Source organism: Rhineura floridana, chromosome 4 (genome assembly GCF_030035675.1).
Source record: "Rhineura floridana isolate rRhiFlo1 chromosome 4, rRhiFlo1.hap2, whole genome shotgun sequence".
Lineage (NCBI taxonomy): Eukaryota > Metazoa > Chordata > Lepidosauria > Squamata > Rhineuridae > Rhineura > Rhineura floridana.
In genome coordinates this window covers 86,817,169-86,837,584 of record NC_084483.1, presented here as the reverse complement: position 1 = coordinate 86,837,584, position 20,416 = coordinate 86,817,169, and the positions used below count along the sequence as shown (strand labels likewise).

The following is a 20,416-nucleotide window of genomic DNA, read 5'->3' as shown; positions in this document are numbered from 1 at the left end:
GCATTCCTGATTTGAAAACGTCAGTTTGTAAGAAACTTCTGATACATATGCATTAGAGCTTGGTGTTTAGGGAAAGATACTTTATATATGATTAGGCTCTCCACTCTTTATTCTTTCACATCTTCCAAGGCAGAGCAGTTGCAATGGAAACAGGGCTTTGAACTAATCTGTAATAACTGGTGGCTCATATTCAGCCCCTTTCTTCTCGTGTGTGTGTGTGTGTCGTACTAACAAAATAAAACATTTTTTCCAGATCTCAAGGAATTTTATGCTTTAGTATTTCTCGCACTCTAGAGCAGTGCTTCCCAACTTCCCCCCCCCAAATTTATGAGGGTGTTAGTGGACCACTTAATGTTTTTTCTGCCTGTTTAGCAATTGTAATGCGCTGTGCTAGATGCTAAAGTATATTTAATTTTTTTTATGGAATTCAAATTTAATAAAATAAAATTCAATAAGAAATAAAACAAGCAATAAAATAAGATTAGAAATCAATTTGAATATTTTAATGCTATGGATGTGCCGCCTGTTTTAAAGTCCTTTGATGGTCGGTGTAGTATTTGTCAGCTTAGGTCAAATTCAGCATTCATCCAGCTTCTGTCCTTTTATATAAAGTGACAACTCCCAGTCTCTGAGTCGCTGTGTCTTGCATGCACTCTCCCTTAGCTTCTTCCCCTCTTTTCTGCTGCTTCCTTTGCTCCCATGTATTGACTCTCCACTCCTCTCAAATGCCTTGTAAGCCTCTTCCCCCCCCCTCAGGATCTTCCCCAGTCTGGCTGCCAGCTGAAGCTTTGTTCCTCTGAGGAAGGCAGAGCCTCCTTCCCATGTCACTTCCTGTCTGTCTTGCTAATTTTTGGGGCAGACCACCAAGTTCTAAGAAAGATGGAGCAGCTACTGTGCCACTGTTCTTCACCCACATAGGTGCTGCACCTGCTATTCTTCGCATGTATCCCATTCTTCACACACAGGTAGCTCAGCAGAATTGTCACCATGGACCACCTGAATGAAGCCCACAGACCACTGGTCGTCCGTGGACCACACTTAGAAACCCTGATGTAAACAAAACAAAATATGCAAATGTGTCAGGTTTCCATAATTTGTTTTAATTAAACCCAAAGGATTTTTCAGCACAGATGTCCTATAGTCTCCTAGAGCATTAATTGTATGAATGCTAAGTTTAATAAAATTGCTTTAAAATGATGGGAAAATTCATGGATATTGGAAGAAGTGTTAGTGAAGCAGATCTGAAAATAAAATTCATTCCAATCCCAGTAACTGCAAAGCCAAGTAGATTGTAAGATCATGTTACATTGTTTCATTTTCTGAGGTGTAAAAGTATGTAAGAAGGTACATACTTGCCTGCCATCTTAGATTTTATAACTAGGAAGGCTTTTATTTTTTAAAAAAAGCATTATTAGAGTTTTATTTTGTCAACATTCATGTCTGTAATGTTTTTATTTCTAGCATATTATCAAGTTCCATCGTGCCTCAAAAGCAAACAAAAAACCCATGCAGTTGCCAAGATCCATGGTCAAATCGCTACTTTATCAGATTCTTGATGGAATCCATTATCTTCATGCAAATTGGGTGCTTCACAGAGACTTAGTAAGTGCTATGATTTTTAACTGTTTAAAAATAATTTGGATTATATTTTTGTGATAGAGAAGGTGAATAAAAATGAAAAGTTAATCTCATGAATTGCTGTGCTTGTTAAATCCTACTGGGGCTTTAAAGGCAAAAGTAAACATGTTGTCACTGGTTTTCAACAGCAACATCTGTTGCATCCAGTAAGCAAATAGCGTTATAAGCAAACAATGCATCAGGCATTAAGTATTTTACACTGAAAGAGCAGGTAGCCATTAAAACTGATGACACATAAGCAGGACTACAGCTGAACATCAAAAAGACTAAAGTAATGACAACAGAAGATTTATGTAACTTTACAGTTGACAATGAGGACATTGAACTTGTCAAAGATTATCAATACCTCGGCACAGTCATTAACTAAAATGGAGACAATAGTCAAGAAATCAGAAGGCTAGGACTGGAGAGGGCAGCTATGAGAGAACTAGAAAAGGTCCTCAAATGCAAAGACATATCACTGAACGCTAAAGTCAGGATCATTCATACCATGGTATTCCCGATCTCTATATATGGATGTGAAAGTTGGACAGTGAAAAAAGCGGATAAAAGAAAAATCAACTCATTTGAAATGTGGTGTTGGAGGAGAGCTTTGAGCATACCATGGACTGCAAATAAGACAAATAATTGAGTGTTAGAACAAATTAAACCAGAACTGTCACTAGAAGCTAAAATGATGAAACTGAGGTTGTCATACTTTGAACACATCATGAGAAAGACATGATTCATTAGAAAAGATAATAATGCTGGGAAAAACAGAAGGGAGTAGAAAAAGAGGAAGGCCAAACAAGAGATGGATTGATTCCATAAAGGAAGCCACAGACCTGAACTTACAAGATCTGAACAGGGTGGTTCACAACAGATGCTCTTGGAGATCGCGATTCATAGGGTCGCCATAGGTTGCAGTCGACTTGGAGGCACATAACAACAACAACATGATTACTTTGCCTTTCTAACACTGTAAAACTCAACAAGCTGTAATTTTGTTGGAAGTTCCATGGGAGACTATGGGCCACATTTGTACAATATCTAACAACAAGATGAGGTATGAATGAGCCTCCTGCACTTGCATGCAATCACTTTTCTCCTCCCTTCACACAAGTGGGAAAGCAAGCCAAGAAGATACAGTTAGCTCTAGCTTCCCATTACATCCAAACCAGGTAACTGTAGTTAATGGCCTCTAAACAATCGCGGATATTAGGCTGTGAGCACACTAGTCATATAGCAAAACGTTTCCATTAACCGCACCTAAAGGGGGAGTGGGTTGATCTGCCGATCAGTTGTAAAATCTCTTTGAAGTTGAATTTTTTAAAAAACACGCAGTTGAGCTGATCCCATCAGGTTTTTCAGTAAAAAGGGGCAGTGTTTGACTAGCATCATGTGTCCCCGTTTTCAGAAAAGAGAGGTGGAGACATACTGGAACTGGCACAACAGTAAGTGTCTGTACCCTTAGCCAACTTTTAAACTTGGCTTAATATGCTGGCTTATTTGGAGATCATTGACCACAGCTTTTATTTCAGATGTAATGGAACGTTAGAGTTAATTGTCGCTTGCTGGCTTTCCCTGCTTGCACAAAAGGGAGAAGCAAAGCAGCTGTGTGCAGATATTGACCATCCAAATGCAGCCATTGTTTCATAGGAACAAACAACTACTGGCCTTACAATTCTGTCACCAGCTTAAACAACCTCTGACTGATATGAAAATTTGTCTAGAAACTTATCTAAGAAACCACCTCTCCTGCAGGATGACAATGTTAATAGTCATGTTGCCCCCCACCCCACAACTTTCCGCAAGGAAAATAATCAGTACAAGTTAAAGAACTAGTGGAGATGCTTCTTTCTTGTTGTATGAATCTGTCCTTGCTTACTTGGAACATAATTGGTTGTACCCTTTTTATTTCCTTTTTTTTCTTTTTTGAGGGGGTGGATACTAATATATTAGTAAAAACGAGAAATGAAATTGACTGCCTTCAAGTCGATCCCGACTTATGGCGACCCTATGAATAGGGTGTTCATGGTAAGCAGGGCCGTAACCCCTGAGCCACTCACTCTTTAGCTGGCCCTTGACACCCAGGAGACACGAGCAGGGATTTGAACTCACAGACTCTGGACTCCCAGCCAGGCTGTCCTCCCCACTGTGCTATGATGATGATGATGATGATGGACTGCCTCCAAGTCAATCCTGACTTGGGGCGACCCTATGAATAGGGTTTTCATGGTAAGCGGTATTCAGACGTGGTTTACCATTGTCTTCCCCTGAGGCTTAGAGGCAGTGACTGGCCCAAGGTCACCCAGTGAGCTTCATGGCTGTGTGGGGATTCGAATCCTGGTCTCCCAGGTCGTAGTCCAGCACCTTAACCGGCTATACCAGCTGTTATATATTAGTAAATGAGCATCTAAAGTTGTGACTTTCTTCTCTGTGTAGCAGGAGGAAAGTTGGATACAAATGTCTCAAAGGCATTAAGGCCCACTGATTCTCAGAGGCTTGTGTATAATTGTTGAAAGGAGAAAGATATGTCTTGATGTGCTGTTTGTGTTCAATGTGTTTGTACTTTAAATGGTTCTATAGTTAATTTCAAAACTAGATGAAATCTGAACTCATTAACAACTTCGTATTGCATTGTTATGGATGCTTGGAGACCATACTTTGGTATGCTGCTGTTGATTGGTTGAAGTTTCATCAAAGAGAGCTAATGAAAAAGAGCTCACACACACACACAATTGTTGGATCCCTCTCTCTAGCTTTTGGAATGTGGTTTTAATTGGAGCTGAAAAAATGAATCCAGCTAATGGAAGGCAGCAAAAAAAAAGCTGAAGCCATTTGAATCTCCTAGGGGCAGAGTGAGCGCTGCATTGACTGAAGCATCCTTGGGGTCTTGTGGCTCTTATTTGGAAACCGGATGCAGAATTAGAAGTTGTGTTGCCTACTGTAAGAACATGTTGGCTGCCCAGTATTCTCTATTTGCATATTTGTAAATAAAACAATGTCAATATTGAAACAAGTAAAAATATAAATAAAACAAATTTCCACTGCCCTTATATCCAATGCAACTAAACTCTGTAGTGCTAACCCCAGAACTTCCTGCTGTGTAAGAGAAGTGAGGTATTCATTTGAACACTTAGGTGATCATGTGACAATATTCTGTACCTCTGCTTCTTCTGCATGTGGGTTTAACTTTTGTCACAGCTTTGTTTATTATATAGCCTACAAGTTCAATATATTTCCATATTTGTTTACCTTGGTACATTTAGCCTGCATTCTTAAGCACAGAATTACTTCATGATATAGATGATATATGACTTAGTGGAGGAGGATTATCTATATTATCTATATTTGGGAGGAGGTATAGGTTAGTGGTAGAGCTTCTTCTTTGCATTTGTTGGGCTCAAAAACAGTAACTGCAATCTCCAGTTAAAAGAAATTGAAGTGCTGCAGAACTGCTGGAAAATTTGGTTGCTGTGCTATGAAGAGATATAGATAAATTAGTACCTAATACAGCTATCCCAAGTTATATGACTCAGAGGCAAAAGCGATACACTTTCTCCCTAGAGGCCCACTGAGTCAATGTAATGCCACAACAAAAGTGCCTGGGAAAGTTAGACCTTGCACTCAGCTGGCAGATGTGTGCTGTAGGGGTGAGAAGAAGTGTAATTCTCAAGGGAAAAAAAAGAGAGGACTTACCTAATATTGGAGGCAGTGCTAAGAAAGGGGATAAAGGGATAATGGACTTTTTTCAAGTTTTCCACCTTTTCTTTATAAAGACTACATGAGTATACATGCAGTGAAGAAACACCCTTTCATGATTTGTGAGTATGAGCAGCGTCTTGTCAAGTCACAGATACTCTCCAATAACATTGTGTTGCATTTGCCCTATTGTGTGATATACGAGAGCTCTGTAGCAATATTTGTGCTAGTGGATGAGAATTGCACTAGTTTCAGGGAAGATATTTATATGCCATGCACCTAAACAGTTAATAGTGTACCATTATTTCTCAAAAATGAAAATATATCTACAAGTCCTTGATCATTGTCCAATGTGAAAAATTGTAATTTTAAAAAATGGGGTTTTTTCATGTTTGTTATATGTGGGTGATTGGGGTAACCATGTGTAGGTATAGATTTCTGTAATTCAGCATGGTACTAACTTGAACAAAATATAAATGAACTTTTTTTAAAGTACTAACTTAAAAGATAGAAGCCAGTCTTTAATCTATTTTAATAATTAACTGCTTGATTTTTTTTGTTGATACTTCACCAAAATACTTGATCTTTATCTGCCTGTGAACTTCCAGATGAGTAGCTGAATGCCATTACTACTACTTGGCAAACTGTAGAAGCTGTAATGAAGACGAAATTGCTATTCTGTGTCATATTGGTTTCATGACATTTTATTTCCAACAAAAAGAAATTGATTTCAGACTGAAACGGACTACTCCTTGACACCTTGGAACACTCCTTTTTCATGATAATAGGTCAAATAGAATGATATAATGAATTCTTAGAGTCTCAGTAACCTTCACTTTTCATCAAGAAAGTAGAAGATATTCATTCAATATAAACTCAAAGGAAATGCATTTGGGTTTGGAATTAAAATGCCCTTTTTGTCTGTACTTTGTGGTGTTTAATCTTCCTCAGGTTACTTTAATTTGGGAAGCTGCCTTCATGATGTAGCTATAAATGGAACAAAACAAATTGTTATTGTTTGCTTTCTCAGACTTTATTAGCTTTGTAAATAGCAGGCTCTAAGGGTACATCGCTGAAATCTGTTATCATCTGGATAACAGAACAATATGTCAAATAGAATACAAAAATGAAAAAGTATTAGCACATTTTATTAAAGGTACAAATGAATGTTAAATTGCATGGCATACAAATATCTTCCTTGCAACTAGTGCAGTTCTCATCCACTAGGACCACTATTGCTATATTCAGTTTCTCTAAACCCACCTTAGAATGTTCTTGTTTTGGCTTTCACAATGGTAGCTCTACTACAGATAGCATCAACATTTCAAATGGAATTGGAATTATGTTGGAATCAAAATGATACACGACTACCAAGTATTTTGAAACAAGAAGGGTGTATTCTCAAGAAGGTTAAAGGAGACTGATACATTCCTGATTGGGTGCAAAGAGTTGGTGAAAATTGTCTACTAATTTTATCAAGATGTAGAATGCTATTTCACATATGGTGTGTTTTCTCTTTTACTGTTGCCATTTGTATCTTAAGTATATCTGTTTCTGACAGTAGCTGGCTGCCTTTTCCTATTTTCACATTTGCCTCAATTTCTACAGTTAATATGAGTGAGAAAGTTGTTCTGGCTTCTCTCAAACATATTGCCATGGGTCTCACCATAGTCTTGCTTGCATTATCTTACTTAATTATTTATTTATTTAGACAATTTATATACCACTTATATTTAAATGAAACTCTAAGCAGTGTGCAACATAAGTTAAATATGTTAAACAGCAAATATAAGAACACAAAAAGCTACACAATCTATAAAATACCTTTGATAACTGAATAGAGCTCTCTTTTTGGTCTATTTTATTTTGACGAATCTGCTTCTTCACGACGCCACTAACTGTTTTGATGCTGGGAACTAAATTTGTTTTGCATTCTTGAACATAGAGAGATAAGGCAGGCTGCTCTGTTTATACTGTGATGTCATCAAGCCTGGAATATTAACCCAATTGTTGCTGAAATAAGAAGTGGTTCTTCTTTATTTTTGTTTTGCTTTGTTTTCGTGGTTTTAAAAATGGCAATCAAGAAAGTGGCTGAGAATCTGGAAGTAACTATGTTTCAGAAAATAATGGATGAGATTGAGATAACGAAACAAACCCTGCGACAGGGTAGTAAGGAGCTGAAAATTGAACTGAGCAAAATGATGCAGGAGCTTAAAGAAATAGGGGATCCTGTGAGAGAGGAGAATGAGATCAGAGATGAGAAAAGAAAAAATAAAGGGAAGATACAAGCCCTGGAGATTGGAACAAATGTGGAATTGGAAAAAGATCTGGAGTTTATGGATTTTAGAAATAAAATCTACTGTTTGGAATTTAACGTTATCTCTGAAGAAATTAATGAAGATATTAGAGATAAAGTTATCAATGGCTTGGATAATCTTTTGGACTGGAATGACGTGATGGAGTTTGATATAGAGAAAATCTATGGAATTAACTGCAGCCATGTGACAATGGAAAAACTCTCAAGAGATGAGCCAGTGCATTTTGTAAAAAAGAACAGAGATATGACTTTACAACAGTATTTCAGCAACTTATTCAGAATTGATGGCAATAAAATATTTGGGATAGAGGAAATTCCCATCAGACTCTTATTATATGACTATGGCTACGATAGCAAGATTATTATGGAATACTGATAATGGAAGATTGGACACTGAAATTACTGGACTTAACAGGACTATTGAAGATGGAAGATGGAACTAATAGGGATAATGGAATAATGGCTATTGAAATTATTGAACCTAACAGATTTTGATGAGATGGATTAATCGAAATGTTTATTTGGACTATGGTTATGACAATAAGATTATTATAATTATTAACGAGATGGATTAATCGACATGTTTATTTGGAGAAAAATTGATAGATATATTTCTTAAAGAATTGAAACCTCTCTTTGACTTTTTGCGGAAAGAATAAAGTAATGTTTATGAGATTTGATGATTAATTAAGATAACTACTGGAGGAAAGTGATTTTATAATATGATTTAAGAGACAGGATTGTTATATATTGTAGACCTATAACTGATTTGATCTGTGACAAATGGGAAGTCAATATTTTATTTTTTTTGTTTTGTTTAATTATTTTTGTTTTGTTTTGTTTTTTGTCTTTGAATGTTTTATGATTTTGTTTTGTATGTTTTATGAAAATTTGAATAAAAATTATTGTAAAAAAAAAAGATAACTGAATAGAGCATCCTCTTTAGTATCAACATTTAGTACAAGCATTCCATATATAAATTAACTACAAAAAATACAAGAAAATCGTAGCAAACATAATAGGCTGAACAAACTATCTTCTAGGCTTCAATTAAAAAATGAATAAAAATCAAGTTAAAACACACCAACCTTAGCTTTAAACATGGTAAATTGGACAAAAGAAAATGAACTAATTTCTTAATCAATACATAATAATAAAGCAAAACAATTAAAACAGCCAGTCCCCTTTACAATAGCAAGCAGAATTTCATCTAACTACAGTTGGAAGTAGGTATCATTCAGTTTACTCAAACATACCCTTACAAGATCAACATATCAATATTTTAATCAAACGTATAAACATTTTAAACCAATGCACTCAAGCGTACTATTTTAACACACCTCAAAATCAAACTCTGCAAGTACTCACATAAATTCAGTCTCGCATCCTAAAAGCAACACACATATCCAGTCCATGCAAACTACTCAAATATAAATACATACAAATAAACAAGAATATGCACGTACGCATGCACGTGCGAAACATTGATACCAAGCACTCTGCCTTGTCTCTCTCTCAAGGGGGCAGAAACTTTCCCCATCAGGCTGTCACCCTGAGGCTATAGAAATGACTTTTTCCAACGTAGTAGGCAATGACACTTGCCTCATCTCTCACCCAAGAAACCAAAGACTATTCAAGTATTAAACTTTCACCCTGAAAAAGGACAGGCTTCTAGTCACAACAGCCTGTTGCTTTCCCTGTTTCTTTTCAGCACTTGCAGAGTGTGGTGATTATTTCTCTTGGAAGAGAATGGATTCCAAACAGACTCCAAATGATGCACTTTGCAGCTGCTCCCTTTTATATACCTGGAGCAGAGAGAAAATATGGCAAAGTTGTGGGCAAATGGCAAACAGCTGCAGCAGCACATAGAGTCCTTCCAAACACACACACACCCAGTGTGTTATTGATCTTGATTCTGTAAATCCGTGTAGAAAATACGGCCTTTTGGCACTCAGTGAAATTGCTGTAGTATCAATCATGAACAATGGAAAATATCATTTTGCCACTCTGGCAAAGCTGCTCCTGAGCTGTTGGCATTATGGCTAACTAGATGCACAGATACTTGAAGACCAGTGACAGCAATTTATGATGCACATCTTGACAAGCATTTCATCATCATCAGCTTAAACAATGCAGTACACCAACATCTTAAATACAGGACAAATACAAAAAAAGTTCAGCACAGTAACAGTACCTCAGTTATATTTAAAAAATAGCAAATAACCTTAGGTAAGCCCCTGGAAATAATCTTTCCAGCTTCAGGTACCTAATTGCCACCTTATTGTCACTGCCACAGATAGACATTTTGTCACATGGATCAGGAGCCAGGCTGTAACTGACACTGCATTGTGGACTACCCCCTGTGCTTTCTGGGTACTTGGCTACCTTGTCTGCTCGCTCTTGAAAACAGTCATCAACTATAATTTGTTCTTTGGCAGTAGGTTGATGAAAGCATTCATGGACATACCATGAGATGGAACAATAGAAGGGAAACACTGGAGCACATTATACCAATTCTAACTGACGCAAGATTACTTCACAGAGAGGATGAAATAACCTTGGTATTCTATAAAATAATAGCTTGCCTCTCATCTGCACTGAACATTTCAAATACTTGACAATTGTGAAACATTGTGAAAACCAGTCATAGTCCAGTTACTCAATGGTAGAGTTGCCAGGTCAGAAGCATCCCAAACCCTGAGATTTCAGGGGCAGACCCTAGTGATGTCATGGGGTGAGCCCTAGTGATGTCATTAAGCATGATATCTTAAGCATTATGCTTGGAGCATACCACTCAAAAAGAAAATTCTCTGCTTGGAAATTAAGATAAAAATCTTAGCTAAATGAGGGTGTTCCCAAGTCCAGCTGAAGTGACAGGATCATTCCTTTTCACTTGCTAAGGGAGCCTGGGTAGGGAACATTTAATATAGCCTACTTGCTTCTGGCAAGAAAGGTTTCAGTGCCCTCAGACCAGGCCAGTCACTGGAAAGCCAGTGTAGGAAGAAGGGAGCCTAGTGTTATGGAGAGGTTAGATGGGAGCACTCAGGAGTAAAGATGGATGCCCGTGAAGGCTACAATTCTAAGCACACTTTACTAAGCCCCACAGAACACATAGGACTTACTTCTGAGTAGATATGGTTAGGACTGTGCTGTTGGTAAGGCTTCACTAGGGATCCTCTGCAAAGATATCTATATACAAGCAGGGTTAGCAACCCCCTGCCTGTAATGTCCTGCCTGCCGTTGAACATTGCTGCTCCATACTTTTTTACAAACTTGACGTTTCACTGCAGAGAGAGGTCTGAGAAATGAGTAAGAGTTAAGAAGATTCTCTACCCTTTCCTGTCTACCCTGTGGGCTGCTATAAACTCACTCTGACAGCCAACCCAATTCCAGTGAGTAATAATTGACTGAGAAAGCACACAGGGTTTGATCTACCTTCACAGGCAGTAGCATGGGAATGACAGCAATTGAAGCCACACTTCCCAGTATGTGAACTCTCTTTTACCACTATTGGGCAAGAACCAAACCATCAGGCAACCAACAGGGTGCATCATCAGTGGGTTTAAGGAGGTTGAGCTGAGCGCATGGAACTACTGTTGTTGCTTCTATGGGTGTAAGGGAAGGAGGTCAGAAGAAAATGAAATGCAAATAGAAAAAGAAAAACAAAAGACAGTGATGATTTCCTAAATGCAATACTATACCAACCACAACAAGATTCCTATGAGTAAGGCAGAACACTCAGCATCCCACATCCAGTCAGGGTTCTTAACCAAAACAAAAAATCCTGGCAGCCAGTCAGCCAAGTCACAGAAATCTTCATGTAGCACAAGCTGAGTCGGGGGCTGCAGTTAGTGCAGAACACTGTGGCGTGATTGCTGACATGAGTGAGACACTGTCTCTTCACTGAAATCTGTACTGGTTGCCAATTTGTTACTAGACCAAGTTCAAGGTGCGTTTTTCATGTTAAGGATCCTACATAGCACTTGTTCTGCTCTTGTAAGAAATCGATCCTTTAGTGTTGCAGCACCTACCCTTTGGAACTTCCTGCCTATTTCCATTAGACACGTGCCTTCATTGTACTTTTTTCAGCACCTGCGAAAATCATTTTTGTTTAAACAAGCCTACCCAAGCATGTAGAAGCTATTGTGTTTGTAACTGTTTTTAACTCACTGTTGGTTGTATTATTTTGTATATTTTCAAATATCTGTCTTTAACTGTTTTGCCAATAATTTTATTGTTTTAATTCCTTCTGTATTGAGATGTTTTACAATAAAGTGGCATATAAATGTTGTAAATAAAATACATAAATAAATTTCAGAGTCACTGTGGCCCTTAGGTCTCTTTCCTCTTTTAGGAACAAAGGAATCTGTTTAATACCGACTCAGGCCATTTGGTTGTGTCTAGGTCAGTACTGATGACATGGACTAGCATTGGCTCTCCAGGCTTCCAGGCAGTAGTTTTCCAGACACTGAATTTTGGACCTTTGCATGCACTGAGCTACTGTCCTTTAAAAAGTACCTTTTAAAATTGATATTTTCAATTCATTAATGAATGCACAACATACCTAGGGCAGATCCACACCATGCATTTAAAGCACATTCAACACGTATTTGAAGCACATGAATCCCACCACAGAATCATGGAAACTGTTGTTTGTTAAGTTGGGAACTACAACTATGAGAGGAAACTACACTTCCTGGGATTCTTTAGGGGAAGTCATGTGCTTTAACTGTGATTTGGATGTGCTTTAAATGTATTGTGTGGATCTACTTCATAAACATTGCCTCCATGTAAATCATTTTAATTAAGTTTTTAATGGAGATCAGCTACAATGTTTACTGGATAACCTAATCTGCCCCTCTGAGTTAAAACAGAGGACCACCATGACCACCCTAAGGGAGAAGGCACACTTAACATGTAGAAGAAATAATAATGTACAACCATAGTGTGAAATTAGATACTTATCGGGAAATGATATGAAGAAATATTTATATAAGCATGACTGTTAAAGATGTTTGTTATTTACACAACCTGTAAATACATGTATAGTGCAATTCTATGCATGTTTACTCAGAAGCAAGTCCCAATGTATTCAATGGGGCTTACTCAAACGGGGAAGTGTGCACAGAACTGCAACCTCAAATGATAAGGAACTTCACTCACCCAACCCTAAAATTCAGAATCATGCTACTTTAAGCTGTTTTGCAATTGTTTTATCCTTGTTTTTATGGTTATTGGATTTTAAAGGGATTTATTTCTTGTGAGCTGTCTTGGTTGCCAGTTGGCAACTAATGTTGCTTTTGCTTTTTTAATAATATTAATATTTTGTTATTTACATTTTTGTAAACTGTATTGTTCTTTTCTGATGTGTATTTTGTATTTGTGTTTATTTTTGTGAGCCACCTTGAGGACCGTTTTGGCCAAAAGGCGGAATAGAAGTAAGCCTAACATAACCGTAACAACCCTATCACACAGGGATGTTGGAAAGACTCCATATGCACACATACTGGAGATGTAAAATACATACACCCCATATAACAGTTTATTGTCAAAACCAGTTGATCATTGCAGAACTTTTTAAATATAAAATAAAATAGGTATTAGTTTCCTACCTAATAGCAATCCTATGTTCGTTTGCTCAGAAGCAAGTCCTTATGTATTCAATGGGGCTTACTCAAACAGGGAAGTGTGCACAGAACTGCAGCTTCAAGTGATAAGGAACACTCACCCAACCCAAAATTCAGAATCATGCCACTTTAAGTTGTTTTGCAACTGTTTATACTTTTTATGGTTATTGGATTTTGAAGGGATTTATTTCTTGTTGTGAGCTGCCTTGGTTTCCAAACACCAACCCTACCTCACAGAGTTGTTGGGAAGACTCCATATACACACACACACTGGAGATGTAAAAATACATAGACCCCATAAAATAGTTGTCAAAATGAGTTGGTCATTGCAGAACATTTTTAAAAAATCAGTATTAGTTTCCTATATAATAAAAGCAGTGCTGTCTATGTAAACCCTGCCTAATTGCTTTAAAAATAGAACTGGAGGAGGAAAGATGTACAACACAAACACAATCCTTTGCTAGGTTCACTCAAAAGTCCCATTGATTTACAGCACAATCCTAACCATGTCTACTCAGAGGTAAGTTCTATTGAATTCAATGGGGTTTACTCCGGGCATGTGGGATTAGCATTGCAGCTTTACTGTCAGAAAAGTGAGAATAGGATTAAAGCTTCATATTGGGAAGGTTTTCAAATCAGGGTGTGAATCAGACAAATAAACTGCCCTCTTCAACAGTCCAGGAAAATTTAAACTTGTTTGACTTCTCATAATTAGAATAGCATAACACATTGTAATGGCATTTAGTTCTCCTGCACACAAGAGAGAAAGAAACCTTAGCTTACTCCGTTTATGAGATTTTCAGACAAGTAGGAAAAAACAACAGTTTTCTGGCCTTCAATGGGTTCTAGCTGTTGCCTGGTCAACAAATCCCTTGTCAATTACAACCCTGACTTCACTTATTGGCTACCAATATGAAGGGTGGGGTTAGAGCAGCCAGCTATGAGCTCATTTAGCAGACATTGTGGCGAGTGACATTTTGGTGTATATTTCTTGAACCAGACTACCTAGAAACTTACTTTTTTTAATGGAAGCTGAGAGTCTGGAGATTGAGGTGACTCACCCGGAGACCCTGAGAGGACCCCAAAATTTCAGAGTCTCTGGGCAAAAACTGGAGTCCTGGCAACCCTACTCAGTGGTGATAGCAACCCTACTTAATGGTGATACAGATCCACAAAAAAAAACTAATATAGGATCCTGTTGTCTATCTCACAAATGCTTCCTGGAAACCTGTCTTGCCTCAGGTGCCCATGACAATAATTTTACGACCATGGGGAAAAGAGCAGTGTTCTAGGGCTGCTGATCCCAGGAGTTTGAAAGTAATGAGCATCAAATGTAAGGATAAGGTACTGAATATTTCCAGTGGGCTGGATTAGATAATTATTATTTGATCTCCTGCTAAACAATCTACCACTTGACTTCATTATCCAAGAATTGTTTACTAAACATATTCGTATTTGTGTTTGTGTGTGTAGATATGTATGTTTTTTAAATATCAGTTGCAACATCCACCCAAACTAGCATCAGTAGAAACTTCTCTCTTGCAGCTAATAGGTGGGGGAGGAGAATGTTCATTGGGACCATAAAGGAGAAGGGGAAAGGTTAACATGCTCTGCAGTCCCTTTCTGAACTGGAGGGCCCCATGGGATGCATAAAATGTGGATCTGCATTTAATTTAACATGTTTGGCCTTCAGAAAGACTGTTATAGAGAATGAGAGTCTTTGTGTACAAATGGAATGGAAACCCTTTGAAGGGATCCACCTTTCAGGAGATACATCTGTAACATTTCATACTGAGCATATATTTCTAGTGATGGTTGAATCCTTATAGTGTGGAAGATTCAATCATTAGGGGCATAGAGAGATGAGTTGTGGTAAACATATAGAATGTACAGTGGCTTGCCCAACTTGGTGGACATTACTTGCTGTCTAGATAAACTGATAGTGTGTGGGAGGAGTCTGTGGTTTTGATATATATTGGTATCGACAACATTTTGGAAATAGTCATGATATCCTGGAATTATATTTTTGAGGAGGACATCTGTTTCTTTGATACATAGATGTCATGGCTATAAAATTTATTCCAAAATGCTAGTACTGTATGCTAGGGAATGTGGAAATTCTGTTTCACAATGAGGTGGGCTGAAGGAAGTTACAAGGAGGCCAAATCTGAAGAACTAAGAGGCTTGTCAGTCCTGGCTCTTAGTTTGGTCCTCATACCAATACTGTGGCTAGGTTATGTTTCTCCTGTCTGCTCAGTCCTGTGGCAAAACATCGTATCCAGAAGTAGGACAAGAAAAACTATGCTAATCTCTTGCGTTTGTCCTTGGTACCATGTTGAGCTTTAGTTTGTAGTCATTTTATGGACATTGTTTATATCTTCTGGATACAATACATTCTTCAGGGAACATTTCTAATGGGCATTTTTAGAGTGCTACTCTTAAATAGTGTTGCTGATTGTGTCTAACAATTTGCTGTTCAGAACAGCATGCACAGATGGTGAATAAATATTGCTGTTATTAGTAGAATATAGTGGTACTATTGTAAAAAGTCTGGAATTCACCATTGAAATCCTTAATTTGAAATTAGCTTAATCTTCAATTACTTTTTTTTTACAGAATAATTGCTACAAAGTATTTTAGGGGGGGAAGTCTTTTTGTTCTTTACCTCTTATTCTCCAAAATTAGTTTCCTTTGCGGTATTCCCAGCTGTACCCTGGCAGACAATAAAAAGCAAGATTTCTGAAAAGTAATTTCTGTCTATAAATACCTGGGTCACATTCTTGCCCTTCTCTTTCCTGCCCACCCTCCAAGCCTTCTACTTCATCTGAAGGTTTAAATATGTTTCATTTAGTCTAAAGTCACCTCCAGTCAGATGTGCAATTATATGCATATATTTGAAAGTTGTTATAAGTTAGAAAATGTGTTCATGCCTTCTCAGCATTTTAATAGAGTGTTGTGTGGGGAAGAGTACTTCTTCAAGTTATTTATAAGTTCTATTAGATACGCTCACCAGAATACCTAAAAGTATCGGTGTGCATTATAAATGTGGAATTATACCTTTAAAGTCTTTAGGGGCCAGACTTAGTTTGTGGAGATTTGTGACTGGATCTCTGGTCTCATTACATTTCTTTTACCTCAGCTCCCCTCCCCCCCCAACTTGGATTGGGACCATAGTACTGGAGAACAGGTTTAAACCTTCTCCCACACTGTATTCCCCATGATGCCTTTTGCTACAGTTAGGAAAATGGATAATTATGTCACATTACTATATTCATTCCGTGAAACTGATTGGCTCAAGATCATTTTTTTGAAGGAGAAAGAAGCCTTAAACTTCTTCAAAGGCACTAAGGCAGCAACAGATTGGGGTAGCAACGGCAGCTAACAAGTACCAAACCAAAACTAAAAATTGAATATTATTGGCAGTAGACTCTTCCAGGAATTATTTTGGAGAGTCCCATAGCACTGCATTGGCTCAAAATCAAAAAGCCCAAATGGTTAGGGAGTTCGCAAAATAAATGCGATATTTTTCCTTTGTTTATTGGATCAGCTGCTTTCAACTAAGAGTCAAACTAAACAGATGTTAGAGAGCCATGATCAGATCTCCCTTTAAAAAAAAAACCTCTTTTAAAAAGCAGCTATGTTCCAGCATCACAAAGAGCAAATAGCTTAACTTAAAGCGAGGCCAATGCTGCCTGGACTGATCACATGTGTAGTCATACCCAACTGGGAGTGCAAGGGCAAACTGAGCCTACTCAGAATAATTCCTCCTGAATTGCCCTCCATAGGTAAACATTTTCATCAATATTGCAGCAATCCAAAGTGTTTCTCAAACCCACCCCCTCCATTTCGGTTAAGTCTTAAACAAAAATGCATTTATTTATTTATTTATTTATTTACTTATTTAAAAGATGTTTGATTTGCCTTTCAAGGCAAACTGTTCTCACAAGCTGGCTTATAAGACTCTGACATACATTATCATTTTTTTAAAAAAAAAATCCAGCAGCAGCTAACATTTTTCAAGTACAGCATAATTCAACCAAATGCAGACTTGAATAAATGTCTTTCAGAGTTTTTTTGGAAGACCAACTGTGTTGAGGTCATTGGTATCTCCCTGAGAAGTTCTAAAGGTATGGAGTCCTATGCATTCAAATAAGCATATCAAGAGTTATTCTAAAGGCAGGTGAAGTTAAGGGTTAGAAAACGCAGAAAACCTATGTGCTACAAAATAATCATTGGCATACTGTTGATTTGGGAACTAAATCAGTGTCAGCACTTACCTAGCCAAAGCACCAACATTAATTAGGTCCTCCAGTCAGACTTTGAATGTGCGTATTAGCAACCCAACAAGATAGGGAGTAAAGCATAACCAGTGATAAAGAACAGAGACTCAAGATTGTGACTGAAACAAATAAATCAGTTTATTGGCGTACAATGCTTCATTTATCGCATATTCGTATAGAAGATAATATTATGAAATTTGGAAAAAATAAGCAACTTGAAGCAAATTACCTTACATATAGTGTATATATACTGTATAGCAATATAGTATTTAGAAAATACAGTTTTAAAATGGCATAAGATTATAATTGCATAGACAAATCAATCAGAATTTATTTTCTGTTTTAATTGAAGATTTGGCTTCCTTGTAACTTTCTCCAGCCCACCCAGGTGTGAAACAGAATTTCAAAGTTCCATAGCATATCAGCATTTTGGAATAAGTTTCATAGTTACCCATCCAGGACTGTGGGCCAGGATCCTGTGGTCTTCACTTAGGTGAAAGGAACAAAGCAGAAATGGATAAACAGGATTCTGTTTCCTGACTCCTAACTGAGAAGAGCAGAGGGAGCTGTCTCAGCTGCTCCACAGGAGAGGAGATACAAGCAAGCCAGCTTTCAGAGAGTGAGCGAACAGGAAGAGCAAACAGGGGTTTGACAAAGGAGCTGTAGCAAGGAAAGAAAAATGTCAAGAGGGTTGTGAAGCTGTGTGCTCTAAGCTGTGTGCTCTGAAGGGCTCCATAGCAGCTTGTTTGGAAGGGGTGTGGCCTGATAGCTATTGGCTGAAGGGTGTGGCCTGAGAACCGCTGAGGGCAACAAGCAGCTGCTGTGTGTGCTGGGACTTTCATTCTGTTTCCTGACTCCTCACTGAGCAGAGCAGAGGGAGCTGTCTCAGCTGGTCCACAAGAGAGGAGATACAAGCAAGCCAGCTTTCAGAGAGCAAGCGAACAGGGAGAATAAACAGGAGTTTGACAAAGGAGTTTGACAGGGGAGGTCCCTAAAAATATATACTATAATAATTACTAATTCTTCTTGTACAGCACGCTGCATATCACTGGGACCCTCAAGTTTACCCTGAAGTAGGACAGGACAAAGCACAGGCCACTCCAACAACAAGTAGTTAGAAAGAAACAAAAGGTAGAAGAGAGTATAAAGGGAAGGATACTCCAGTGGTTGTGACCTGCAAGGTGTGTGCCATGTTTGTTTTCTTGCCTGAGAACAACATGGCATATATGTGCAACAAGTGCAAGCTTGTGGCACTGTTGGAAGAAAAAATGAGATGCCTAGAACAGCAGGTGGCCACACTGAGGACTACAAGAGAAGATGAAGAGTTCTTAGACAGAACGCTGGAACAACAGCAGCAAAGAGAAGTGGAGGTGGAAGAACAACAGCATGTGGTAGCAGAAGAGGAGACTCCTTTGGAGAGGAACAACGAAGTGGAGGAAACTCCATGGGGAAGGATGACAGTTAGGAGCAGAAGAGCTAGAAGACACCCATCACCAGTGGAACTATGGAACCGCTTTCAACCACTTGAGGATGAGACTGAAGGACGGCCTGTGGTTGTTGAGCCCAGGGGTGTTGAGCCCAGCCTCTCTTCTAAGGATCAAGGAGGGGGAAGGCATGAGTCGCAGGTGCCTCAGCCGTCAGCGGGCATGGACGATCCAGCTGTTGGTGAGTCTAGCCCAGACCTTGAGGAAGAGAGCAAGCTAGCTGCCCCGCCAGTTCCCACGGATGGCCCTGCCCCTCAATGGGACAGCGCTCAGCCATCAAGCACCCCCACAGAGCCGTTAGGGGAGGATTCCAAAAGAGCAGTAACTCCTGTGCCAAGCAGTATTCTAGAGACGCCTGACGCTTCCCAGCCCTCTGCTTCCCCACCTGCAGATGAGGACCCTGTTCTGTCAGATTAGCCCGTGGAGACTCGCCCCCCTTCACCACGCTCACAGCGCAGGGAGAAGCGGACAGGGCAGAGGGCGTGCATGCGAAGGAGTGAGAGGTTACGCTCTAAGACCTCTCCTATTTAAGACTGCCGTGCTGTGAATGGGGCGTTGAGTCAACTTTCATCATACGTTGCAGAGCATGTCTAGAGGGTAGTTAGGGACTTGTAGTGAGTTAGCATAGGCTCTTTTCTATGAGGCGCTCAGCCTTTGATGTATCCATTACATTAATAAAGCAAGAGTTCCTTGCACCCTCGTCTCCGACTCATGATTCCCGCTCTGAACCGGACAGTGGTGGAAGAATTACAGGAGACCCCATGCAACAACAAGCAAGAGGCTGAAGCTCAATCAAGCAGGGGCAATGAAACCTCGCCCCACAACAAGAAGAGTAGAGTACTAGTAGTGGGAGACTCCCTACTGTGTGGGATCAAAACCCAAGTATGCTGAAAATATCCGTGGGCTTGCCAGGTATGCTGTCTACCAGGAGGACAGATTAGAGATGTGATGGAAGGGTTGCCATCACTCATCAAGCCCACCAACAGGTATCCATTTCTCCTCATCAATGCAGGAACAAATGATACTGCCAAATGGAGCTATGAAGAAATCACATCAGACTCTGAAGCTCTGGGAAGGAAACTCAAGGACTTTGGGGCCCAGATAGTTTTTTCATCCATCCTTCCAGTACTTAGAAGAGGAGCAGAAAAGGGAAGAAAAATATTCCATGTGAATGAATGGCTACGAAGGTGGTGCCGACGTGAGAAATTTGGATTCTGAGACCATGGGCTATGGTTCCTGGAAGATGGACTGCTGGCAAGTGATGGGTTGCATCTCACAAGGACTGGGAAGAAGGTGTTTGACCACAGCATGGAGAAGTTCATCAGGAGGGCTTTAAACTGAATCCTAAGGGGGAGGGAGACATAAACTTGGTGGTAACGATTGATG

General features: G+C 39.0%; 1 protein-coding gene across 9 annotated transcripts in view; it reads left to right on the top strand.

Annotated features, from left to right (window-relative positions):
• CDK19 (cyclin dependent kinase 19) overlaps window positions 1–20,416 on the top strand; it is a 183,507-nt gene that overhangs the window by 103,558 nt on the left and 59,533 nt on the right. For 8 of the 9 annotated variants that reach the window (XM_061623616.1, XM_061623614.1, XM_061623613.1 and 5 more), the window contains one exon: window positions 1,462–1,602. The exons of the other annotated variant lie outside the window; for it this stretch is intronic. In XM_061623616.1, coding sequence (XP_061479600.1) covers window positions 1,462–1,602 — 141 coding nt within the window. The remainder of the gene's footprint in view (window positions 1–1,461; window positions 1,603–20,416) is intronic. 9 annotated transcript variants of the gene reach the window in all.